This window comes from Arachis hypogaea, chromosome 5 (genome assembly GCF_003086295.3).
Source record: "Arachis hypogaea cultivar Tifrunner chromosome 5, arahy.Tifrunner.gnm2.J5K5, whole genome shotgun sequence".
Lineage (NCBI taxonomy): Eukaryota > Viridiplantae > Streptophyta > Magnoliopsida > Fabales > Fabaceae > Arachis > Arachis hypogaea.
The window spans coordinates 25,464,424-25,490,110 of NC_092040.1; the positions used below are offsets into that span (position 1 = coordinate 25,464,424).

Here is a 25,687-nt window from a genome sequence, read left to right on the forward strand (position 1 = left end):
CTTCCACCCATGCTTGCCTTGAAAACCTGAAATCACTTAACAAATACATCAAGGCACCAAATGGGATTAAAGTGAATAAAATTTGACTAAATTAAGCACAAAAAAGCATGTTTTCACTTTCAAGCACAATTTAGAAAGAAATCACAAAAGCATGCTATTTAGATGAATAAATGTGGGTTTATATGATGAAATCCACTCAAATCAAGCCAAAATATATCGTAAAATATGGACTCATCAAGTAACTTCCCTTAAAATCTCTCAAAACACTTCCAGAAGCAATATCCCAACAACTCTAAGATAAAGGGACGATTATCCACCTTCAGAAGTAGAACTACTCCAATGGTGGTTATTGGATCACCATTATAAATACACTGACATGCTCAGGTAACACTAAATTCCAATACCTTTAAATTTGCTTACCCCCTTGCTAACTTAAGTATCGGAGTGTTTTTGCAGGTACCAACCCTCATTCTTTCACATACACAACTCGGACGGAGGCGCCCAGGCGCACACCAAGTCGGAGATCCCATTCCATTGATGCTTGAGCCTTTCTTCCAAGCCCAACTCAACTATTTCAGGTTACCCACGTAATAGGTAGTATATTGTGCATGTAATAACAAACAAGACTTGTCTTGGCAAATTAAAATTCTAGTTGATATAACAATGTTATTGTCTTGACTTGTAAAAAAAAATTTTCACAATAAAAATTTGGGTGTCTGATATTTTAATTTCTATCATTATATTAATTTTGAGTGTCTAATATTTTAATTTCTGTCATTATATTAACTGTTTAAAGTATTTTTAGTATTATTTATTTAATTGTATAAATTTAAAAAAAAATTATTTTCAGTGACTGTTTTTTGTGTTGGACTTCGAGTTTTCCAACAAGTTCTAATTGAGCACATAAAAATTGAATATAACAGATATGCACTTGCTATAAGCTTCTGATCTAATCCTTATTAACATAATCTTACTAAAGCAACAACAACATGAAATATGTGATAACAATTATTAAAATGTGAGTTTCCATCTAAGAATGTATGTGTTGAAGCCAGGTACTGTTTGCTTTGTTCCATTGAGAAGATGACAGTATCCTTTCCTGCAAAAAAATGCATATACAGAATTAATATGAGAGAAGAACCAAGCTAAGAAGAGTGAGAAGGGGATACGAGAAGGGTTCAAGGGGAGATAGCCAGGGAGGAGAATCGATTTCTTACTTTAGTCATGATTCATACATTGTCTTTGTGGGACCTTTTCTTTGGTTTACACCCCTTTAGTCCAAAGATGCATTTCTTCGTCATGAAGCTACTTACCTTTTTCCATCTACCTCTGGTCGAATCCTTTATTCTTATATCAGCCTCCATATGATCAGAATTAACACTAACTAACTTGGATTCTTCATCGATGCAATCATCACACAAGCTGGTTGTTTCCGTTTCATCTTCTAAGATGATGTCCATTTCTTCTGTACTATTGGAATCACTGGAATTTGGTGTGACAGTACTCTCTCTGTTCAATTTAAATGAGAATTTATTTCTAAAATCTTCATTACCAAAGACATGATACCCACATTCTTTCATATTTATCTCTTCTCCTTGCACACTAAAACGCACCCTACTATTTTCACTAAAATTAGGCTTTCGATGCTTGCTAAAAGGCTTTGATTCACTTACATTGTCATAGCTTCTGTGGTGTAGCTGAATGTATATGTAATTTTCGCTCACTATCATCGTTACAAGACAACAATCATAATGCGCCTTTACAGCATTGGAGGAGAGATATAAGAAAGAAGAGCCAACTTCAGGATCAGTACTGGAAGCTCCAAAGCTCCAACCAAATTTTAGACTCGGAAAATTAGTTGAAGATTCTAGAGGTTTGAAGGCAAGGAATACAGCAATTCCCCACCACTTACCCTCACAACATTCATTAGGTATGTCCACTGTGATTGATGCGCTTGATTCAAGCTCTGATAAACGTGTACCAATGGGAAAGAATATCTCCTTGCCAAAATTTGGAGGAATTTCCTGGTACGTGATAGGATAACTATGATCTACAACCTGTAACAACCAAATATAAATTCTTTTTAAACAATTATGGTATTTTCATGACTAAACATTAATTGTTTACCTTTAGTGTCTTTTTTTTTTTTGGTTCCAAATTCTCTCTTAATTATTACTTTTCCAACTCTTCTGAAGTTTCATTGATTTCTATGTTATGTCAAGAGAAAAGACATGTTATGTGATATTCTCTGATATGCCATATGACATTATTGACTAATTAAGAAACCATATTAAAATGTCACGTAATATAACACATCAGCAAAATAAATAATAATAGGTGTTCAGTGAGGAACTAGAATAATAAACGCAACTAAATATTAGTGATTTACTTCTATTATATTGAGAAAAATAGCTTAGAACTAAGTACCTATCTAACTAAAAGTCTAAAAGAAGCAACAAACCTGACATAAGAGCTTGTTATAATCTGTCTTGAACAGCTTCCATAACTTCCAGAAATCTAACAGTAGTCCAGCTTCCCCATGAAAATTTAACACATATGGATCAAAAGTTTGTCGGCAACCTTCTGCTTCAAGAAAACGCAGCATAGGAAGTTTAGCAACGCTTAAGATAAGCTCTGTATTCCCACTTAAAATCAAAGTCTCCAATGATGATAAGTGGCGCAGATCAGGAATCAATTCATGACGGAGATTGCAATAGCTTAGATCAAATATGGTTAACGAGGGAAGTCCTGGGATACGAGGAGGCAATGTTAAGCGTGAAACACTCGAATCAGAGGTGGTGGTGCTGGATACTGGTCCACTGCAACCACGAAAAGAAAGCTTTTTGAGATTTTCCAATTGAAACAAAGATGAATCCATCACTCTTATAGAGGTTTCACTAAGATCAAGATCTTCCAAAGCCCAGTTTTCATTTATATTATCTGGCAGTCTACAGATTTTTGAGCAACCGGACAAATTGAGAATTTTCAGTGACTTCAAATTGGTAACAGTTTCTGGAATGGAAAGAAGACTTGAGCATTTCATTAAATTCAACACTGACAAATACTCCATACTCTCCCCAAAGTCGGGAAGTGACTTCACGTTTGAGCAGCCACAGAGAATGAGCCTTTTCAGTGAACTCATTTCGAATTTCCGGGGCAAGGTTTCGAGCTTTATGCAACCTATAAGGCTTAACACTGCTAGCTTCTTGTGCTTCCCAACAGATTGGTCAACCTCAACAAGCGATACACAACCATCAAGGATCAGCTCTTCAAGCAATGGAACATTAGAAATATTTGGAATTCGAATCAGATTGCTGGAATAACTCAAATCAACAACTCTTAGTTTTTCGAAAACCTGTGGAAAAATTAATTATAAATTAGTTAACCCCATTATATCTTTTTTAGACTTGTACTAAGGTTTATCAACGCTCTTTGCATTTTTTTAACTGAATAAATTTTAATTTTTTATTTATACATTTGGTTTTGCTAGGCAGATAATGATTTTTCTAAACAATGTAATCAATGTGTTCTAGAATAGACCCGTAAATCTTAAATTATCTCCTAAACTTTAATATCCGACATATCCATTTATCATATTATTTAGTATTTTCATTGTTTACCTGTACTTTCTTATATATTTTATATCAATAATTAGAATCTAAATTTTGAAATTTAGAATTTAAAATTTAAAATTTAAAATTTAGAATTAAAATTTAAGGTATTTTATTTTTTGTTTAACATTCTTATTTTACTTTTAATGGTAAATTAATTTTTAAAGAGAGTTAAATTTCTTAATTTCTGTCATGCGCATTAGTATTTTCCTTATACTAATACATAATTATAAATTTTACGAATGTTCACTAAATATAAGAATTTAAGTTAAAAATTTCGTTTTTTTTTTTTTTTATCTATATAACTAGATGATTTTTATCCATTTACTTCTTGGGTTTTTTTTGTATTTATATATTCAAGCGCATGCAGCTTTTAAGTTATATGGTCTTACCTGACTTCCATTCCAAAGTTGTTCCACTTTGCTATTATTCATTTGCAAGTGAACAAGTTCACGTAGTTGCAAACCAAGTGGTAGAGTCTTCAAAGGACATTCCACCCAAATAAGAACTTTCAACGAGCTAGGAAGACATTTGAAACCACGAGACAGGTGCAATTCACATAATATGATGAGAAGTCTTAGGTTGCACATCTTGGAGAATGCTCGATGATCTTTCAAAATATCTTTATTATATGACTCAATTTGTTGCTTCAAAACCACACCTTCAATCTTCTCAATTCCCTAATATAAAATGACCAACGATACATAAGCTCATTTTTTAATGTTAAAATTGATAGCTTGCAGAATATAAAATACAAAATCAATGTTGAAATGTTGATGTCTATATGTAACACCAAAAAATTAAGTTAAAGCATCATCATTCATATAAAATTAATAATGGTCAAATAATAGAGGCTCAAGGATTTTACAGAAAGTAATGTATGAAGAAGGAAAAGGGCAAAATACGTACCGTATTTTCCTTCAATACTTGATTAATGTCATCTAGAGAGGACAACCTACTGCGTCCAAGATGTTGTTTAGATTCTTGCATGACCATCATTCTACCCATTTCCTCAAGTAAATCATGCATCCCTAAAACTCCTTTTTTGCAAGTTATCAATGACTTTTCAACAAGTACACTTATTCCTATTGCCGGATGAAGGCCACAATTTTTCAATATTCTTATTACTTTATCTTTGTACCACCCTTTAAAGAAACATGCAATGTCAAGAAATATAGTCTTGTAATAACCTTCTTCCAACATATCATAGCATATCCTAAGTATGTTCATAATACCACCATCTTGATCTTTTCTCATCTTATCTAAAGCCTCATCCCATTCATCAATGCTTCTTGTACAAAGATTGGAACCTAGCACTTTAAGTGCCAAAGGAAGGCCTCCAGCATATTCTACGAACTTTCTAGACAAATCCAAATACTCTTCTTGTTTTTTCTCTCCTTTAAATGCTTCTTTGTGGAATAGCTGAAGGGATTCATTAGTATCCAAGGCTTTCATCTCATACAATTTAAACAGTGTTACTCCATGGGAACTAAGCAATTGTTGGTCCCTAGTAGTAACTATTATTCTACTCCCTGGACCAAACCAAACGCGGCTTCCTGCCAAATTCTCTAGCTGTCTTGTAGTTCTCACATCATCAAGAACAATGAGAACTTTCTTTTTGTACAAAAGGTTTTCGATGGCATCCTTTCCTTGGTTCAAAGTTTTAATTACCATGCACTTTGGTTTCAAATGTGAAAGAAGTTGATTTTGCAGGTTAACTAGACCATGATCTCCTTCTCTCGAAACCTCTCCAACGCAAAGAATGCAGTGTTCTTCAAATTGGCTTCGGATTTTCTTGTAAACAGTAGAGGCAAGAGTAGTTTTTCCTAACCCGCCCATACCCCATATTCCAATGAAGAGCACATCTGTTGACTCTGGGCTTAAACATGAACATACTTCATTTACTTTTGCATTAATCGCAATTAGATCATCATCGTGGTCATCATTATCATCTTGTGTTGGCAATCTAGATTCTATTTTTGTCCATGCTTCTTCAACAATTTCATCAATGAGCTGTGCTTCATATCTAATTAACAAAACATTCAAAATAATTATGTTATCATGATTCAACTTTTCTTTATATTTTCATATTAATATCAATTTAGTAATAAATGCATAAAATTTTGCACTATATATAGTTAATTAAAACGAGAAAAGTCAGGCACTAACATTTTTTATAAATATTAGCCAAATACTTTAAGCTAATATTTTATTTTTATACAAGTAGAATTTAAAGTAGACTTTAGAATTTAAAATTTAGTATAAAAATATTTTTGTTGGTCATGTAATTAATATTACTCAATTAAAAAGTTACTGTCTTTTTTCTATTTGTAAAAAACACTTGTAATGGTATAGCAATAATATCTACTAGATTTAAATCTGCACTAAAAGATACAAGAATATAAATGAAGATATTTTTTGGGGTTAAAAAAGAAAATAATTTAATATGTAATAAAATATTTTTTGATAGAATTATTTAGTCTATTTTAAAATATATAGTAATTAAATACTATATTATTATATACAAATATTCTTATATATTTTATACCATATAACGTGTTTGATATATTTATTTTCTTTCTAACGTTAACTTAGAAAAGATTCACAAATACATGTATTTACTTTTTTTCACTATGATATTTTTAGTATAGAAAAAAAAAATTATATATAACACTCAAATAATGACAAATAAAAAATAAATGAATATACAAAAAAATTTTCACCTCTTACATAGTGTTCTTCGTCTTCACACTCATGAACATTATTGGTTTCAAATTTTATTATCATTATTAAAAGTTTCTAAATGAATATGATTTTTTCTTTTGTTAAAAGTTAAATTTATTCTTAACATGATAATTTTATATAGAACTTAAAAAATGTAAGTGTTATGACTTACTTTAGTACTACGTACTTTGATCTCTTTTTTATATAATTTTTATAATTTTAAAAAATAAAGCTATTTAACTCAACAAATATGACATGGTATATTTAGAATTTAGATCTTTGATATGAATTGACATCTTCTATAATATAATTTTTTATACGTAATTTAAATATTTATGATACGAAGAGTTTAAGTATTATTTTAATAATTATTATTTTATATTTTTAAGTCTTAGAATGTTCAATTTAAGTTCATATATTTTGATTTTATTTATTTAGTTAGTAGATTAAAATATTAGAGAGTTTAAAACTTTTTTTATTTTAATCTAATATGAGGTATATAAATATCTCCTAAATTATTATAGTTATTATAGAAAAATTAAAGATGTAAAAAATCATTTTTTGATTTTGTATAAAACTATATATAATGTGGACAAGTGAGGTTAAATGAGTAATTAATTTCATTCAATTACGATTTATCCTAAATTATGGTATATATAAATTAAGTTAAACAACCACTTACTTATTGCATCAAGAAATTTAAATAAAAAGTAAATTTTAATTTACCTTTTTTAATTTTAATTTATTTTTTATTCAATTTTATTTTTTGTCTTCTTGTAATCATTCGTTCTTTATATCATTTTCTTTTATATAATTGAAGAATTTAATACAATAAATTATAAAATTGATGGTAGGTAGTTACACATATGTATTTACTGTGATATAATAAATGTGATTTTTATTTTACTTTGTCCGCGAGTATCATTAATTTAGTCTCTAAAGTTTTAATTGTTTTTATTTAATTTCTAAACTTTTGTGAATATGATTTATATTAGTCTCTGAAAAATTTTCAATGCACAGACATCAATAAAACATCGACGTAGACAGCTAGATGTTATATCAAACTTTGTGAAATGACATTATTTTAGTTTTAGTACTCAAATAACCAAAAAACACATCAAGTGGTACTTATTTAAACTCTTCCTTCCGAAGCAAGTGACACATCATCATTTTTAGGTTATTTGAACACTAAAACTAAAACAGCATCGTTTAACATTCTAGTGTAGCATTTGACTGTCTATATTAATATTCCATTAATGTCTGTGTACTGGAAATTATCTTAGAAACTAATATGAGTCATGTTTGTAAAATTTGGGGATTAAATAGAAATAATTGAAACTTTAAGGACTAAATAAGGTTCATATATAAGTTCAGAGACCAACTTAAAATTAACTCGTATTGCCACAAAATAAATTTAGTAATGACATAACAAAGTCATAGAAAATAAAAAATCTTAAGTATCATTAGCTTGTTAAATACTACACTACAAAAAAAAATGTTGAATACCGTCGGATTTATTGTCGGAAGTTAACAGCGGGTTTACTAATGGATTTACCGGCGGATTTGACAATAAATTTATCGGGTAAAAAAGTTACCGTTGAATTCGATTTTCCGACGGTAAATTCGTCAATAATAATTGGAGAGAAAAAAGTTGGCGCGAACATTATCACTGGATTTAGGGACAAAAAAAAGTTTGACGGTAAAGTAATTAAATGATACGCACCGTTTTAGTCATATATTATGCGTTTTCCATTGTTGACCGAGATTGCTGCCCTTAAGCCACTAACTAAGCTTTCTATATGTCACTTCTCTATCAGGTTAGTTTTTTATTTTTCTGCTGATGAAAAAATGTGCTTACTTTAAGCCACTTTAGTTATGCAAATTCTAAGTTTAAATAGAGAAAACCAACCCATCAGAAAATTTTACTATTGTGGTGGGTCGATTAAGCTTGAGATAGAGTACTTTAATAAAGTAAATCAATGAATACTTTGCTTTCTTTTATTTGGTCATGGTTTTAGATTGGAGTGGTAGTTAATTTTGGGTAATGATGATGTCAAGGTTCATTGTTTTTAAGTATTAAGTTTGGTGCAAATAATTTTCTTTTGTTAATATCTCTTTCTCTATCTTGATTTGCCGTTTTCTTTTCTCTTTAAAAAACAAATTAAACTAGATATCTAACCCTGGAAAGTGGATGCTGAAAGAATTTGGAGTATATTGACCTTTCATTCAATAAATTAAAGAAATTGAAGATGATCATCAGATAGTGCTTTTGCTGTTTTTTATTCGGTTAGTCATTTGATATGCTGAATCTATTTTTATATGTGTATGTTGTTAATTGTTTCTTTCCTTATAATAGAATTCTGTATGGATCTGCAAATTTTTTGTATTTATAATAGCTATTTTTAGTTTTATATTAAGGTCCATATATTTGATTTTGTTTGGATTTGTTACATCAACTTTGTGGTCTATCCAGGATAATCTGTCAATAGTAGATTCTATATCTCGTTGATTGTTTTTTCAATTGTATGATATGTAATATTTTCTTCAATGCTTGAATTTGTGTTAATATACATTTAAGTTGATGGAATTTAATAGTATTTGACATGGAGGAACATTACATGAAGGTGCCTTTGTGCATGCAAGGTATTATTGATTTAGAAGGTTGTAACTGTAAACTTAGTTATTTGTGTTTTAAAAATTTTATTTCTTATGACTTTTGTTAATTATATAAATTGAACAAATTTATTTTTGTTTTTAATATTTCAAGTACAACAAGCTCTTCAGCATTTTTTACACTTTTTTTATGGATATGCTGTAAACCGAAAGGAAATGATGGAGGTGGGTGTAATGATGATTATAGCAGTTCTTTTGTTGAAATGGGTGTCTATAAAAGCAGTCTACGGAAAAATGATCGAACAATTTCTAGTGGTGAGGCCTGAAGTTCTTTCTATTTTGATTTTTTTTTAATTTGTGCATGCTCTTCCATTCTGGTTTAATGTTTAAATTATTTCTGCATGTTGAGCTGAATTATGCTCTTTTGTTAAATTTTTTGTAGGTATTCTTAATACCTCAACAAGCACATTAACTAGTACCTCATCTAGCAGTAGATATTTCTCAGCCCAAAAGTTAGGTAAAAGGTGGAAGCGGTGGTTTAATTTAAATATTTAAAAGTATATATTAAATTTTAAAACAAATTTTAAAAAAAATTAAACTTTTAGTTTACCGTTAGTTAACTTTGTCAGTAAATATTAATTTAATTATTAATAAATAATATATTTTCGTCGAGTTTACCGAGAAAAAAATTCGATGGTAATAACCTTTAAAAATTATGCCAATTAAAAGTTTATATCCGCTGCTAAATCCACTAGTAATTAGCGGCAGACAAAAAAATCCGCCAGCAAACAATTACTAGCGAGATTTTTACCGTCAGATTTATTCCTCCTGTATCCGGCAACTTTCATGTAGTGCTACTTTAATATTTTTTATATATAGATTAGTTAGATAGCCAGTCCCAAACCTGGATAAAGGAGGAGGGTTGTGTTAGGCCTTCGACAGCCAATATAAAAACTTAGTTGAATCATCATGACATGGATCAAAGACGTTATTGCGCTAAAGCTAGGTCGTTACCCAGAAACAATGCGCTGTATGGCTCGCGTACCGTGTCAAATGAGCAAGAGCCCCTACATCGGTGCTTGGGTGTAGTGTTAAATGAGCAAGAATTCCTGCACTTTCGTGAACGGACGAGGGTAAATAAGCTAATTTACAAAGAAAAAGGTAAAGGTAAAGGTCAGAGTGATAGAAGGTTGATATTTGGGACATGAAACATAGGTATTCTAACAGAAAAATCCATGGAAGTGGTGGATATCATGACAAGGAGGAAGATTAATATCATGTCCCTACAAGAAACAAAATGGGTCGGCGCAAAGGCTAGGGAGTTGGATACCTCCGGTTTCAAACCTTGGTATACAGGAAAGGTGAAAAATATGAATGGGGTAGGTATTATCGTGAATAAGCAGTGGAAGAAGGACGTAGTGGATGTCAAGAAGGTGGGTGATCGGATCATCTCTATTAAACTTATGGTAGAAGGAGGTACTTTTCATGTGATTAGCGCCTATGCACGCAAGTGGGTTCGGATGAGCAACACAAGTTTTGGAAGGATCTAAAGAGTTTGGTCTAAAACATACCTTTGGGAGATAAGATTTTTTTCGGATGAGATTTAAATGGCCATGTTGGAAGAGAAGTGACTGGGTATGGAAGTATTCACTGAGGCCATGGTTTCGGGGTGGTCAATACTGAAGGTAAAACTATTTTGGACTTTTTCTCAACCTTTGACCTTCTCATCGCAAATACATGTTTTAAAAAGAGAGACGAACATCTTATAACATGTAGGAGTGGCATGACAAGCTCTCAAATAGACTTCTTCTTGCTGAGGATAGTCGACCGAAAATTTTGTATTAATTGTAAAATTATTTCAGAGAGAGTTTAACAACACAACATAGGATGCTCCTCGTGCATTTTTACGTTGAGCAAAAGTTGAGAAAAAGACATCATACGAAGAATCCAAGGACGAGGTGGTGATAGATAAAAGGTGAGAAACAAAGAAGCTTCCTAAGATGGGTAGGAAAAGAAACAAAGTGGAAAGGGGATGGAAGCACAGAGGAGATGTGGAGGGAGATGGCAGAAGTTATTAGAATAATAACAAAAAAAAGTTTTGGTGAATCTAGGGGATAGGACCAAGAGACAAGGAGTCCTGGTGGAAGAATGCGAGTGTAAAAGAAAAGATAAAGGCAAAAGTGCTTTAAAGGTGGTCTTTGTACCGCAATACAGATAATTGGAAAAAAATAAGACGACTAAGAAAAAGACAAAAGTGGCTATAAGTGAAGTAAGAACAAGAGCAGATGAAGGTCTCTACAAGTCTTTAGGCACAAAAGAAAGAGAAAAAGGTATATATAGAATCGCAAAGAGCCGTCAAAGAAGAACGAGAGACTTGGATTAGGTTAAGTGTATAAAGGATAAAGACGGAGAGGTTTTGGCTCAAGACGAGAAGATCAATGAAAGGTGGAAGAGCTACTTCTACGAGCTATATGAAGGACAGAAGACTCTTCCGAGCCTTGGTCGGTTATGCACGAGGAAAGAAGATCAAATTTTCGACTACTATCGAAGGATTCGAGACTTCAAGGTAAAAGAGGCTCTAAAGCGGATGAAAAATGGCAGGGCAGTAGCATCCAATAATATTCCGATTGAAGTTTGGAAGAGTCTTGGAGAGAAAGGTATCAATTGGTTAACCAAGGAGAAAGAGCACCTTGGTACCTTGGTACCTATTTACAAGGATAAGGGGATATACAGAGTTTTGAAAAACTATAGAGGGATCAAGCTCATGAGCCATATCATGAAGTTTTGGGAAAGGGTGATAGAATGGAGGCTGAAACAAGAGATACAAGTAACAGAGAACCAATTTAGTTGTATGCCAGGAAGATCTACCACTGAAGCTACATACCATTAAGAAGGATGATGGAGATGTATCATAGTAATAAAAGGGATCTACATATAGTGTTTATTGATTTGAAAAATGCGTACAATAGGGTGCCAAGGGAGGTCTTATAGAAGGTTTTGGAAAGAAAGAGAGTAAGAATTGCATATATTCGTGCAATTAAAGACATGTATGATGGAGTTACAACTAGTGTGAAAACTCAAGGTGGTGTGACAGAGAAATTTTCTATTAGTATAAGAGTACACCAAGGAACATCCTTGAGAGAAGACCTAAATAAGAAGTTGTATTTATAGAGAGAAGGTCTAGAAGTGTATAGTCTGCGCATAAGCCGTAGCAAGACTGAATATATGGAATATAATAAGTTAGGCCGTCGAAGGAAAAACCCTAATACAGAGGTGAAGATTGGAGAAAACATCCTACGAAAAGTTAAAAGTTTTAAGTATCTTGGGTGCATCATACAAATAATGGAGAGATTAAACAGGATGTAAATCATAGGATCCAAGTAGGTTGGTCAAAATGATGGAATGTGTCTGGTTTCATATGTGACAAAAAAGTCCCTTTAAAACTTAAAGGTAAATTCTATCGCATTGCTATCAGACCGGCTATGTTTTATGGTACAAAGTGTTGGGTGGCTAAAGAAGAGCACAAACATAAGTTAAGTGTGGCAGAGATGAAGATTTTGAAATGAATGAGTGGCCATACGCGATTGGATAGAATAAGGAACGAAGATATAAGAGAGAGAATTGGAGTAGTACCTATTGTGGAAAAGATGATAGAATCGCATCTCAAATGGTTTGGACATGTAAGAAGAAGACCGATAAAGCACCCAGTCAGGACTCAGGAGGGTGGATGTGATGGAAGATGGATAAGGGGTGAAAGGCATAGGAAGACTTAAGAAAACCATCCATGAGATGGTCAAACGAGATCTATATGTAAATGATCTCTCTATAGACATAATACATGATAAAGCTCAATAATATCGTTTGATTTATGTAGTCAGTTTCATTTAATGGGACAAAACTTTATTGTGGTTGTTATATAATAGTTAGATAGATTCTCTTTTACAAAGAGAATTGACGTCTTAGTAACTAAATTTTGTTTCTAAACTGAATTGAAGATTTTTTGGCATCTATACATTTTTCTACACTTCTACACTAAATTGTATCTCCGAATTCATTTTAATAGTTTTCACTGAATATGAAAGAAAGATTAGAAACAATGGCTATTAATAACATACATATATATATATATATATATATATATATATATATATATATATATATATATATGGAAGTTCTTTTGTGACCAAGGTTGTAGTGGCTAAGAATGGCCAAAGATTGACCCACAAATAAAAAGTTGACATGTGGAATAGTTGATTATAATAAAAATCGTTTTAAAAATATGCTTTTGTAAATTGCACTAAAGCAAGCGAGCCATAATTTTTTTTTTTTTTTGTGGGCCTTTGACAATATAGACAAAAAATGGGAAAAGCTAAATTATAAAAAAAAGAAAGAAAAATATAAATACACCAAAAAAAAGAGATAAAAAAAAAGCTGTGCAGTTAATAAAAATGAGAAACCAAGTGAAAAAATAAAAATAAGAAACTACGACATTAATTTACCGTTTATAAAAAAAATCTTATTATTTTTTGTTAATTTTAAATTTTTGTAATTGAATTCCAAACCAACAAATTGAGTAAAACCTCATTTAATTGCATTATATTTTGATTTTTTTAATTTTTTATTATATATCTATTAATAATTATTGATTCTTTCTTTAAATAGATAATATAAGAAGGAACTGAGCTTAAAACTTAAAATCAAAAATTGTCATATTATGAAGTTTCAAGTTTATTTTTTTCTATTCAAATATTTATATTGATAATTTAGTTTCTATTATATATTAGTTATATCTCTTAATTAATTTTTTATAATTAAAATTTGTAATTGAGTATGTTTTATTTTTTTAATTTAATTTTTTGATTGATTATTTTTTAAATAGATGTATTCGACAAAAATAATCTAAATACTTGCACAAAAATGTGGCCATTATCATTCTTTTCACTCATTATTTTTACATAGGTTTAATTACTCTATTAGTCACTATAGTTTTACCAAATTTATAATTAGATCTTTATATTTTTTTTTTCAATTAATTTTTTACATTGCTTTTAGTTTTACAAATAGGTCATTGCCAATGTAAAAAATGTTAGAGTTAACAGAATATTTTTTTACAAACTAAGATACCCATGGTATATCTTTGACCACATTTTTTTCAAAAAAAATATTTCATTAATTTTAATATTTTAACGCGAAAATGATCTAATTACAAAATTAAAAATAGTATAAGAATTCAATTCAAAAAATAATATAAAAATCTAATTATAAATTTAATAAAATTAAAAAAAATCAACAGACTATATAATTAAATATTTTATATATGTAAATTTTTATATTCATAATTAAATAATTAATTAATTTTTACTATATTTAGATTATATTGATTGATTTTTTTATAAATAAAATATATAATTTATTAAGAATTTCATTATTATTGACCATGCTAACTACTCTGGTCTTTTCTTTCCAAATCTGCCACGCATAACCTTTCAATTGGATATCCATCCTTGGCCACCTTAGTCACCGCTTAGTTATGGTCACCACAGACGTTCCCATATATGTATGTGGTTACCATATCTTAAAAAGCATTGCTAAGATTAAAAAATAAAAAAATGTTATAAAAATATTTATATATAATCATTACCATAACCATAGACATTATACCCTTCTCTCCTAGATGGACATAAATGATTATAAATAAAAATAATAAAATACACCCATCACTAATGGTGGTGGTGGTGGTTTACTACCTAGGAGTAGAAATTAAGAAACTCATCACAATAAATATTTTATTAAAAATTATACTATTAAATTATTTAATAAATTTATTCATTAGTTTAATAGTTATATATTTTTGGTACTTCATTAACATTTTCTTGTACAAAGTTTAATTCATTTATATAGATAGCGTAAAGTAACTGCACACCATTGTTGTTAACGACTACTCTTGGAATTCAGTTTTAACATGTCATTTTCATTTAGTAGATAACTTAAAAATTTTACTATTTTAATACAGATATTTAGTTTAATAGTTTTTGTACTTTTATACGTATTTGTAAGGTATTCAATAATTTTTTTTTAATTTTTTGTTACATTCTATAGCCAATGGCAGAGTTTAATATTGGTAATGGGGGACCATCCGAGCATGGACCACCCAAATATTTTAAAAGTTTTTACATATATAATTATATATACCTATTGACCAAAAACTTGAAGTAGCTAAGATGGTGAGATTTATACATTTAATATTTGTATTTTTTTTTGGGGGTATGAGCTTAAGATTCACTCTTCACCTTTTACGCCACAACCCAGAACATGCTGAGAGATAGCCCAATGAGATATGGTATGTTATTTTGTGATTTATTTTATAATGACATGATTTGTTTTTGTTAAACATGTATTTAGGAATGGTTCTACATAAAGCAGGAAAAAAAAAAGGGCTGAAAGAGTTAAAATATTAACATTTGATTTTGTAAAATCTTTTATTTTTCACAAATAACTTATTAAGATTGGCTTTAAATAAAATATAATTTTCCGAAAATTGCAGTACATATATTTTGTAAACCAAATTAAAAGTGATTTTCATTAAATATAACCAACAATAATCATATCTCATAAAATAGTTTTTAACTTTTGAAATAATTATAATAGACATAAACAAATAAAAAAATTTAATTGTGAATGGAACTTGGCATGAATAATTTAACTAAAAGTAAATTTAAATATTTATTAATATATTAAATTATATTAAAATTTTTTATTTTAATAAATACATACTAATTTTAAAAATTATTTCTTTAGATGCTTTTAATGTATCCCAAATATAATTTTTTTAACCTGTAAATAATAAATAATAATTTTTATTTATCAAATATAAAGTACTAAACACAATATAAGAATCTTTAAGACAATTTTTTTCAAACTGGACCTAACTCTCTTTTTATTTGAACATTCATGCTTTATAATTTTGTGATACCTATTCAAGAGGGTATTTTTATCATTTTAGAGACAAAAGATAAAATAGTAATCTTATTACATTCAAAGATTTGAATATTAGAAAAATTATGTCATGTTAGTCTCAGACATCAAAGAGACCAATAATTCATTCCAAAAATAATGTATTGAAATGGCAGCAACTCATAAGTCCCATTGTGTTAGGCAGGATACTAAGAAATTCAATAATATTTTTTAAATTTAGTAGAATGCATAATTTATTATTAATTTTTGAATTTTTAGTCCTTTATTTTAGTTTGTTTTACTGTTAAAGTTTATTAGAAGATTTGATTTATTTCTAATTTGTTGAGTAATATTTATAGGAATTTTAAATTTAAATCAAATCTGATCTAATCTAATAAGATCAAATCTAATTTAAATTAGTTATCATATTTTTAAAATTTTAAATTTAAATCAAATCTGATCTAATTTTTTTATTCTTCTTCTTTGAGTTTTTAATTTTTATTTTGTTTTTATTTTAAATTTTTAAATTTTTTATTTTATTTTTTAATTATTTTGCTGGAACACATTAAAAAAATTAGATATATTGAAAAAATTAACAAATTGTAAAATAAAATCTCTTTAAAATTAAAATTATTGCGCTTTATAAAATGAATTTTACCATAATTTAGTAATAATTTGATTTAATTAAATAAAATTAAAAAATAAATTATTTTAATTATAAATTAATTCCTCTAATAATAATTAAACCAGTTATAAAAGATAACTAACCCTTATTTATGAGAGGATTAGCTAGAAATCACCGCAAAGTAATTTTAAGGAAAAAAATCAAGAAAAAGACGACGACTTACCGATGTTGAGAGCTGCAACCTCTTAATTGTGCAACAAATTTCAAAGCATCTCTCCACTTCTGAACCTTTTCTTTGTTTCCATTAAATCTCTCCTCATGTTTCCTAAAAGCTTGTGCAAAGGTGCCCTTTTGGTGCCGTACGTCGAAAGGATCCACACCGTAGAACACCGGCAATATCATGCCAGGGCTTCCTTTGCTTTCAACAATCTTTCGGAGTTCATCCAAACACGATGTGGAATTCGCATAATTGGGTGACAGTATGACAATTGCAAGGAGCTGCTGATCACTTGTTCGGAGTTCTTCATTGTTGTTTTCTCTGAACGTTTGAATACGTTGCCTTTGCAAGGCTGCATACAAATGCTCAGTGAAACCGTCGCGGGTGTCTTTTCCCCTAAAACTCACGAAAACACGGTACTTCCATTTTGAAGTTCGTGACGAAGATTCAACCTCCAGTGCCATTGAACCCAAACCAACATTACTCTGAGAAAGAACTATGTCGAAACGTAGCGAAGAAGCAAGTGAGGACTACTTAGCTTGAAAGATTAATGTCATTTCCAAATGTTCAGTATCAAGAATAAAATTACAGAATATAGCTTGAAACAAACACCTCTTGAAGATGTTTATTATTATGTAATTATGCTTACTACCATACAAGCTAAGCTCATTGCATTAATCCTCTAATTTGAAATGGGTTCAAAAACCTCGTTAGTAATGTAAGATAAGTTCTAGGAATTAATTATTTTGGACGGAACAAATCTGCGCGTTTCCCGGATCTATATGTGAATAGAATAATTAGGTTTGGCTAACAAACAGTCGAACAGTGCACTTATTAAATTATTCAATCAAATACAAATTTTTAATACATTATAATTGTTCGTACCAGAATCATAGTTGTCAGAACTGAACTGGTAATCAAATCGTTTAAGTTATTGATTTATTGGTTTTTTGGTTCAACCGATAAATTACTGGTTGAACTGATAGAACCGACCGTACGTAAATAAAAAATATAAAATAGTAAAAAATGGAGTACAGTGACAATTAGGTCTTTAGAATTTTCGACTTCAGATTAATTAGCCCTGAAAAAAAATAAAGTACTAATTTGGTCTTCCAAGATAGTAAACGATGAACACATTATATCCCTCTATTAATTTATCATGTGAAATTTAGTAGTGATACTTATATGTCTCTGCTAATTAGTCCTAAGTCGAAATCTTCGAAAACCTATTAACTCAACACTGTAAAAAATTTAAAATAAATATCTTTACTAACATTTTAATATGTAAATATAAATATTAAAATATTTAATACTTATTTTAATAATTCTATAAATTTTAGAATTAAAAAAAATTGAGTATAAAACTAAAATTAAATTAAATAAATATAAAATAATTTAATTGTGTGTATATAATATATAAAATAATTAACAAAAGAACACACCAGCTTGGTGGTATTTCTTATTGGAGCTTAGCAAGGAGACATTTGTTGGGAGCATCATAAGACTGACCGGTTCAAAGATCGCATTGAACCGGCCAGTTTTAGCCGGTTTCATTCAGTTTGTGATGAATCGACCGGTTTTAAGCAGTTTAATTCCTTTTTTGATCCAAAGCTTCAATCGAATCGGTCAGATTAACAGTTTACCAATTTTCTGATCGAATCAGTCGGTTTGGTCCGACTCTTACAACTATGACCAAAATGAATTTATGAATTGGAGTGCTTGAAGATTGGAGATCCTAATTTTGGCAAGTGTAGAATTAGGTTGGGGGACAATTTGCAAGATATTCCAATGTCTAAGTTAGTAATGAATTTATTTAACAATATGATTTAGTTCTCTGTTTACCTGCTGAGTTTCCTTTTCTTTTATCTCTATTTCCTAAGATTGCCGTTTTTTTAGCATTTATTACCTTTACGTCGTTCTCTTATTGCCACAATTTGGCGATTTCATAATTTAATGGCGTGGCCATTATGCCATATCCGACGTTATATCTTGTAACGTCAGATTCTCATTAGCTTACTATTTTGTTATGTTGCTATTTTGTCTAATACAGTACTCCCAACTCAGGCCTTTTGACTTTAGTGATGCCGTCAAGAGTTTCCAAGTTTGTGAAGTCGGGTCTACGGGTTTCTTTTAATTGAAATTTTTGAAGGGTTTGTAAGAAAATTGAACAATTTCCTTTTTTTGGCGCGGTTATAACTTTCCTTGGTTTACGAATCGTCTGATCATTTATGATTTCTCTCTCCATCCATTAATGCAAATATTAACTCTTAATAAAATAATCTTTTACTTTAACTTTATTTTCTAAAAACAAAACTTCTTCTCTCTTCTAAGAAAGCTCTCGTCGTTTCAGTCATCTTCCTCCATAGCTTTTGGATAAGTTTACTTTCTGCAAGAGTATTTTTAAATTCCAGTGAACTTCACAACAATTTTCAACATGGTTGGTAAGGTTTCTATTTCTTTTCCTTTTTTTTGTGTGTTATTTTGCCGAGAGACCTTCTCCTTTTATTTTGCATTTCAGTTTTTCCTATTGCTTCATGTGTTTTTCTTTATGGATTTTGGCGTTGTTTCGAAATTTCTTTGTATTTGGTACCTTCGATTAGGTTTTAACGTAGTAGGGCACCATTGTTTTTAGTTTCCCTGGCTTGGTAGCGACGGTTGCCTGTTTTTTGCCTCCATTTCTCACATTCTTCTGTATTTTCCAGAATTGTGATGAATTTTGCATTTTCTAAGTAAGCTTTAGAATTTTTTTATCTCTGGTGACATAATGGTGGTGTCCATATAGGTTTTACTGATATGGTGAGGAGAAGGGTTATCATGAACTGCGAAAATGGTGGAGCCACTAACAGGCCGAGGCCTTGACTTGCCCCTTTCCGCCAATGAATAGTGAACTTGAAATGGACATTTACTCCTAGATATCCGAGGAGGTTAAGAATACCCTTTCTATCATAACATAAGAAGAGCTTGATAACCTGAGGGAAGCTAGGGTTATATTTGATTCCGATTTAAGTAATTTGTACATTTTCTTGGTTCCAGATCTAGGGACCTGTTGTGCCATATTAACGAATATGCTGGCACTGTCCCAGACTAGCTATGGATGTACAAGACTCTGTTCTCCCAAATAGGAGTTTGACTTCCTTTTATCGACTTCCAAGTGAGCGTCTTGACTCACAGCACATGTTCCCCTTCTCAACTTCATTCAAATAGCTGGGTCATTATTCGCTAATTCGAGCTTTTATGCTCGTTTTTCGATATCCAACCCTCCCTTAGAGTTTTCTTTTATTTCTTTATTTAATAGTTTTCTTTAGGTTACAAGGATGCGGGTTTATTTCCTTCCATAGTGTCCCGAATAGAAAATTTTTTAACCTATTTGAAGAGTCTTACCACGACTTTAAAAAAAAGTTTTTCAAAATTGAAGGAGTAAAAGGTACAACTCCTTTTTTTATGAACTTAGAAGGTGGAAAGAAGTTTAACTTATACTGGAATTTCAACGTGTCCTCTCCAAAAATTAGAGTTAGCGATGTTAATGCTTCCGAACTTGTGAGCGTTAATATGTTGATGATGTTATGGAATGAATACCCTCTCAATTTGAGAGATATCATCGTGGATGAGCAGGCTGCTCGAAATGATAACAGTAAGTTTTATTTTGTTACTCTCTTTCCTTTATATTCATGGTTTCATTTCCTTACTGAAACCTTTGTATTTTATTTTAGTTGATGTGGTAAGAAGACTTGCTGCTACTCCAGCTATGAAGAGGAGGTTGGAAACTTAGCCCTCCCAATTAATGCAAGTGGTGATAAGAGTTCTTCTTCTGCTACCATCAGCCGCCAACCATTACCTTGAGGGGCTGAAGAGAGTGGCAAAGGTCAAGGCCCTAATGAACCACTATTTTATGACTTATTTTAGATCGAATTGAGTGGATTTTGTCAACTATTTTCACACTTACCTATATAAATTGTATGGTTTTGTGAATCCTTCCTAATTTGTATTTAAGAATGAAAACGTACTTCCTAGGCCTTAAAATTGCTAATTTTTAATCCTCTCTTATTACCATTTGACGCCGTGATATATTTGTTAAGTGTTTTCAAGGTTATAGGGCAAGAATGGTTTCGAGGATAGAAAGGAAGCATTCAAAAGTGGAAGGAACACAAAAAATTGAAGATTTGAGAAGCGGGAACTGATGCGTGTGCGTGGCTGAAGAGTACGCATGATCACGCAATCTTCCAAGCGACGCGTTCGCGTGACAAAGCAGAACGTGCCTCACTAAAGTGAAAATGTTGGGGGCGACTTCTGAGCTAGTTTTTGGCCCAGTTTCAAGCCCATCGATAGATTAGAAGCTGGGAGTGAAGGAGGATACGATTCATTCATTGACACACACATTAGTTTGAGATAGATATATGATTCTAAAGAGAGAGGCTCTCTCCTCTCTCTAGATTTTAGGCTTTCTTCTTTTATTTTCGATTTCATCTAGGTTTAGGTTCTACTTCATTCTTATCTTGATTCAAGTTCCTCTTTTAATTTCTTGTTATTACCTCTTTGCTTTCTTAGTTTTGTATGTTGTTTCCTTTACCTTGTTGCTTTATTGTTCATGACTCCTTGTTGATTTCAATTTTCTTTTAATGCACTTTGAGGTATTTTATGCTTATTGTCACTTTCTTTAATTTGTTGTTATTGTTTTCTTGCAATTGATAGTCTTAGATTTTACTATTTTTTGTTAATTTTCTATGTTTTTATTTTGTTCCTTCCAAGTGTTTGAAATGCTTCATTAGATTTTAAAATAGATTTTTGTGTTCTTGGCTTGAATTAAGTAATTTGGAGACTCTTGAATTATCAAAGCCTCTTGTTGATTGGTGATTGAAAGTTGCTAGTTGGCTTGAGCTTCACTAAATCTAGTCTTTAATTAGGATTTGTGAACTTAAGTTGATTTTTCTCACTTGACTTTCCTTCCATTGTTAGAGGTTAACTAAGTGAGAGTAAAAGGCACTACAACATTTTTGGCCTAAGGTAACCCTTATTCGAAGCAACATTTAATAAAAGTTGCCTTAGATAGAAAATACAACATTTTGAGTTGCCTTTGAGTAAGGCAAAGATAACAAATTTTTTGGCCACCCACAAAAATTGTTGTCATTAATATCTAAAGCAATACTTAAATAATATTACAAAAAAAAAATTTAAGACAATATTTTTAAATAAAAATACAACATTTTATAAGAGTTATCAAAAAAATTAAATAATAACTTTTATAAAAAGTTGCCTAAAATCATTCATAGCTAAAAATTTTAGAGGAAAACTTTTCATTATATTCCCCCCAATAATTATTTTCCAATCAAATAACTTAAAAAAAAAAAGAAAAGACCTTTAGTTTCCTTAGATCATTTCTACTATTACTTCATTTCATCACTACCCAGCACCCACCGTAAGCCCTAACTTTCCTAATCAACCCAAACGGCGACACAAACGGCAGCATGTCTCGTTCGTGTACAACTTCTGGTCTCGTTAGCAGTGCTATCCACCCCAACCAGCGACGGTGCGGTGCTCCTTTTCATAGGCGTCGGCGCGTTGCGGTGCTTGATGCGAGGATTTTATGTCGGTATAGAAATTTCACAAAAATATCTCGTTGCAAGTATAGTTCTAAACCAACAATGAATCCTCAAATCAAACTTAATATGGTTGTCACTAGTTCAACCCTAATAAAATAACCGAGAGTATTAATCCCGGGACGTTCTCCCTAGGAATTGTAATGAATGTATGTCTTGGACCAAACTCTCTAGATCCTCCCAAAACCTTATCTTGTGTTGTTCGTTCGAACCCACTTGCAGTGCATAGGTGCTAATCACATGGAAAGCACCTTCCTCCACCACGAGTTTGATAGAGATGATCCGATCTCCCACCCTCTTGACATCCACTATGTCCTTCTTCGACTGCTTATCCACAATAATACCAACCTCATTCCTATTCTTCACCTTTCTTGTATACCAAAGTATGAAACCGGAAGTATCCAACTCCCTAGCCTTTGCACCAACCAATTTTGTTTCTTGTAGGCACATAACATTAATCTTCCTCCTTGTCATGGTGTCCACCACCTCCATGGATTTTCCTGTTAGAGTGCCTATGTTTCATATTCCAAATCTCAACCTTCTGTTTCTCTGCCCTTTACCTTTTACTTTGTAAACTAGCTTATTTACCCTCGTCTGTTAACAAAAATGCGGAAACCCTTGCTCATTTAACACTACATCCAGACACCAATGCAGCGGCTCTTGCTCTTTTGACACCGTACTCAAGTTATACAGCGCGTTACTTCCGAAAAATGACCTAGTTTTAGCGTAATAAAACATTTTTTTTAATTCTTTTTGGGGTCTGTAGATGCTATGCTTGAAAGAGTTGAAATGGAGAAGAGGATGTCACTAGTCAAAGCATGGGCAAAAAGTGAAAAGTCAAAAGCAGAAAATAAGTAAGAGCATTCATTACTTTCTTCAAATGAAGACATTTTGTCCTTCTTTTGGTCTTTTAAATAAAAATTTAACATTAGGTATTCATATTCTTTTTTTCTTTAACTTTATTTAATAATGTTTTGAATATTAATTGAAATGAAAAAAAAATATTGGATAACTTTATTTAATAATGGTACAGATATGTTGTTCTCAACAACTTACTATCATTTTTGCTGAAGCAAGCTGTGCTCCTGTAATTTTTAAGTTGTCAATCGTTTTACACTGGATAAACCTTTTCTCCTCACATTTTATATAGGTTGAAACTGTTGCACAATTTGAGGTTGTATTTCTTCTCTTTGCTTTGGGTTGGGAGTTTTCCTTGGCAAAGGTTTGTTTTCCATGTCTTGTTGATAGTATTTCACATATTTTGACGTTAGGTTATCTCAACTCAACTCATGTGATTTTAAGATTAAATGGAAATATTGTTATCCTTGCCAAAGGCTATCAATTAAGGGTTGTAAAATAATAATGGATTTTCATTTTTTAAAGAGAAGCTGTTCTAAAATTTGTATCTATGCAGTTAAAAGCTGTTGAACCTGTTGTTGTTTTAGGAAGTCTTCTTCAAATTGCTATTTTCATGGTCTTTGTGGCATTCTTTCCAAGGTATGGTGATGAGTGTATATGCTATGGTGTTCAATAGAATTAAGCATTATTTATGATTGAGTAGAGATGGGTTCTGATTTCTGAACATCATTTTCTACTTGATCTACAAATATTTGGTGCCGAATTGTCTCAAAGTGTTTTCGTTGGCTCATTTCTCTCTATGTCATCAATAGTAGTGGTATGTTTTTCCTGTTTCTCTAAACCAAGCTATATATATATATATATATATATATATATCCCTTTCTTTTTTTATTTCAAAAAAAAATTGGTGCTTCGTGAATTTTGACATGACGCATTTACTTTCACTTTTAACCAAGTCATAAAGTTTTTGGTGGATCAGAATACTAATAATGCTCTTCATGTTCAAGTTATAATTGGGACTCTTATTTTTCAGGTATCTTTCTTGTCGACTGTTAAATGGTAACTTGTTAGATTTTTATAAAGTAATGTCTAAAGTTTGACTTGTCCGTTTCTTGGTTCTTGTTCAACACTTGTATATCCAGGATTGCACTATGAGTTTACTATTTGCCCTGCTTCTAGCTAGTTTCAGGCAGCAGTGACCTTCTACAAGGATTTATTTCAATGGAAAAATTGTAAGTCTTTCCGTATACAAGCCTTTCTCTGATTCCTTTGTATCATTTCATAAAACTCCTTTCTAATTAATGATTAAGAACTATTTGTTCTTGATGAGCGGATAATTTGTACGCTTTTTGGCATTGTTTTTAGTATGTTTCTAGTAGGATTTAGTTAGTTTTTAGTATATTTTTATTAGTTTTTATTTAAAATTCACTTTTCTGGACTTTACTATGAGTTTGTGTGTTTTTCTGTGATTTCAGGTATTTTCTGGCTGAAATTGAGGGACCTGAGCAAAAATCTGATTCAGAGACCAAAAAGGACTGCAGATGCTGTTGGATTCTGACCTCCCTGCACTCGAAGTGGATTTTCTGGAGCTACAGAAGCCCAATTGGTGCGCTCTCAACGGCGTTGGAAAGTAGACATCCTGGGCTTTCCAGCAATATATGATAGTCCATACTTTGCCCAAGATTTGATGGCCCAAACCGGCGTTCAACATCACCCTCAGGAATTCCAGCGTTAAACGCCGGAACTGGCACCAAAATGGGAGTTAAACGCCCAAACTGGCATAAAAGCTGGCGTTTAACTCCAAGAAGAGTCTCTACACGAAAATGCTTCATTGCTCAGCCCAAGCACACACCAAGTGGGCCCGGAAGTGGATTTTTATGTCATTTACTCATCTCTGTACACCCTAGGCTACTAGTTTTCTATAAGTAGGACCTTTTACTATTGTATTGAGATATCTTGGTTCTTCTGGTTCCCTCTCTGGGGCCGAGGCCAATGATCACTCTTGTTCTTATGTATTTTCAATGGTGGAGTTTCTACACACCATAGATTAAGGTGTGGAGCTCTGCTGTACCTCGAGTATTAATGCAATTACTATTGTTCTTCTATTCAACTCCGCTTGTTCTTGTTCTAAGATATCACTTGTTCTTCAACTTGATGAATGTGATGATCCGTGACACTCATCATCATTCTCACCTATGAACGTGTGACTGACAACCACCTCCGTTCTACCTTCGATTGGGTGAATATCTCTTGGATTCCTGATACACGATGCATGGTTGATCGCTTGACAACCGAGTGCTCGCCTGACAAACGAGCCAGCCATTCCGTGAGATCAGAGTCTTCATGATATAGGCTAGAACTGATGGCGGCATTCAAGAGAATCCGGAAGGTCTAACCTTGTCTGTGGTATTCTGAGTAGGATTCAATGATTGAATGACTGTGACGTGCTTCAAACTCCTGAGGGCGGGGCGTTAGTGACAGACGCAAAAGA

General features: G+C 31.5%; 1 protein-coding gene across 2 annotated transcripts; it reads right to left on the minus strand.

The window, feature by feature from the left end:
• Nucleotides 1-788: 788 nt before the first annotated feature.
• On the minus strand, nucleotides 789-17,496 carry LOC112800996 (TMV resistance protein N-like). Of its 2 annotated transcripts, none has more exons than XM_025843475.3 (6): nucleotides 16,751-17,496; nucleotides 4,521-5,637; nucleotides 4,004-4,291; nucleotides 2,462-3,355; nucleotides 1,218-2,057; nucleotides 789-1,099 (listed from the first exon to the last, which is right to left on the minus strand). In XM_025843475.3, the coding sequence occupies exons 1-5, from the start codon at nucleotides 17,206-17,208 to the stop codon at nucleotides 1,230-1,232; spliced, it is 3,585 nt and encodes a 1,194-aa protein (XP_025699260.1). In that variant the 5' UTR covers nucleotides 17,209-17,496; the 3' UTR covers nucleotides 789-1,099; nucleotides 1,218-1,229. The 2 variants fall into 2 exon arrangements, with proteins under 2 accessions (XP_025699260.1, XP_072093019.1); XM_072236918.1 differs by lacking the exon at nucleotides 789-1,099 and having other exon boundaries at nucleotides 1,336-1,509; nucleotides 1,674-2,057; nucleotides 16,751-17,439.
• Nucleotides 17,497-25,687: the final 8,191 nt, after the last annotated feature.

Coding starts and splice junctions, on each gene's coding strand:
- LOC112800996 (XM_025843475.3), bottom strand. CDS start 17,208: ATGGCACTGGAGGTTGAATCTTCGTCACGAACTTCAAAATGGAAGTAC. Junction 5,638..16,750: donor GGTTGCAGCTCTCAACATCG/GTAAGTCGTCGT, acceptor TTTGTTAATTAG/ATATGAAGCACAGCTCATTG. Junction 2,058..2,461: donor ATAACAAGCTCTTATGTCAG/GTTTGTTGCTTC, acceptor TGGTTGTTACAG/GTTGTAGATCATAGTTATCC.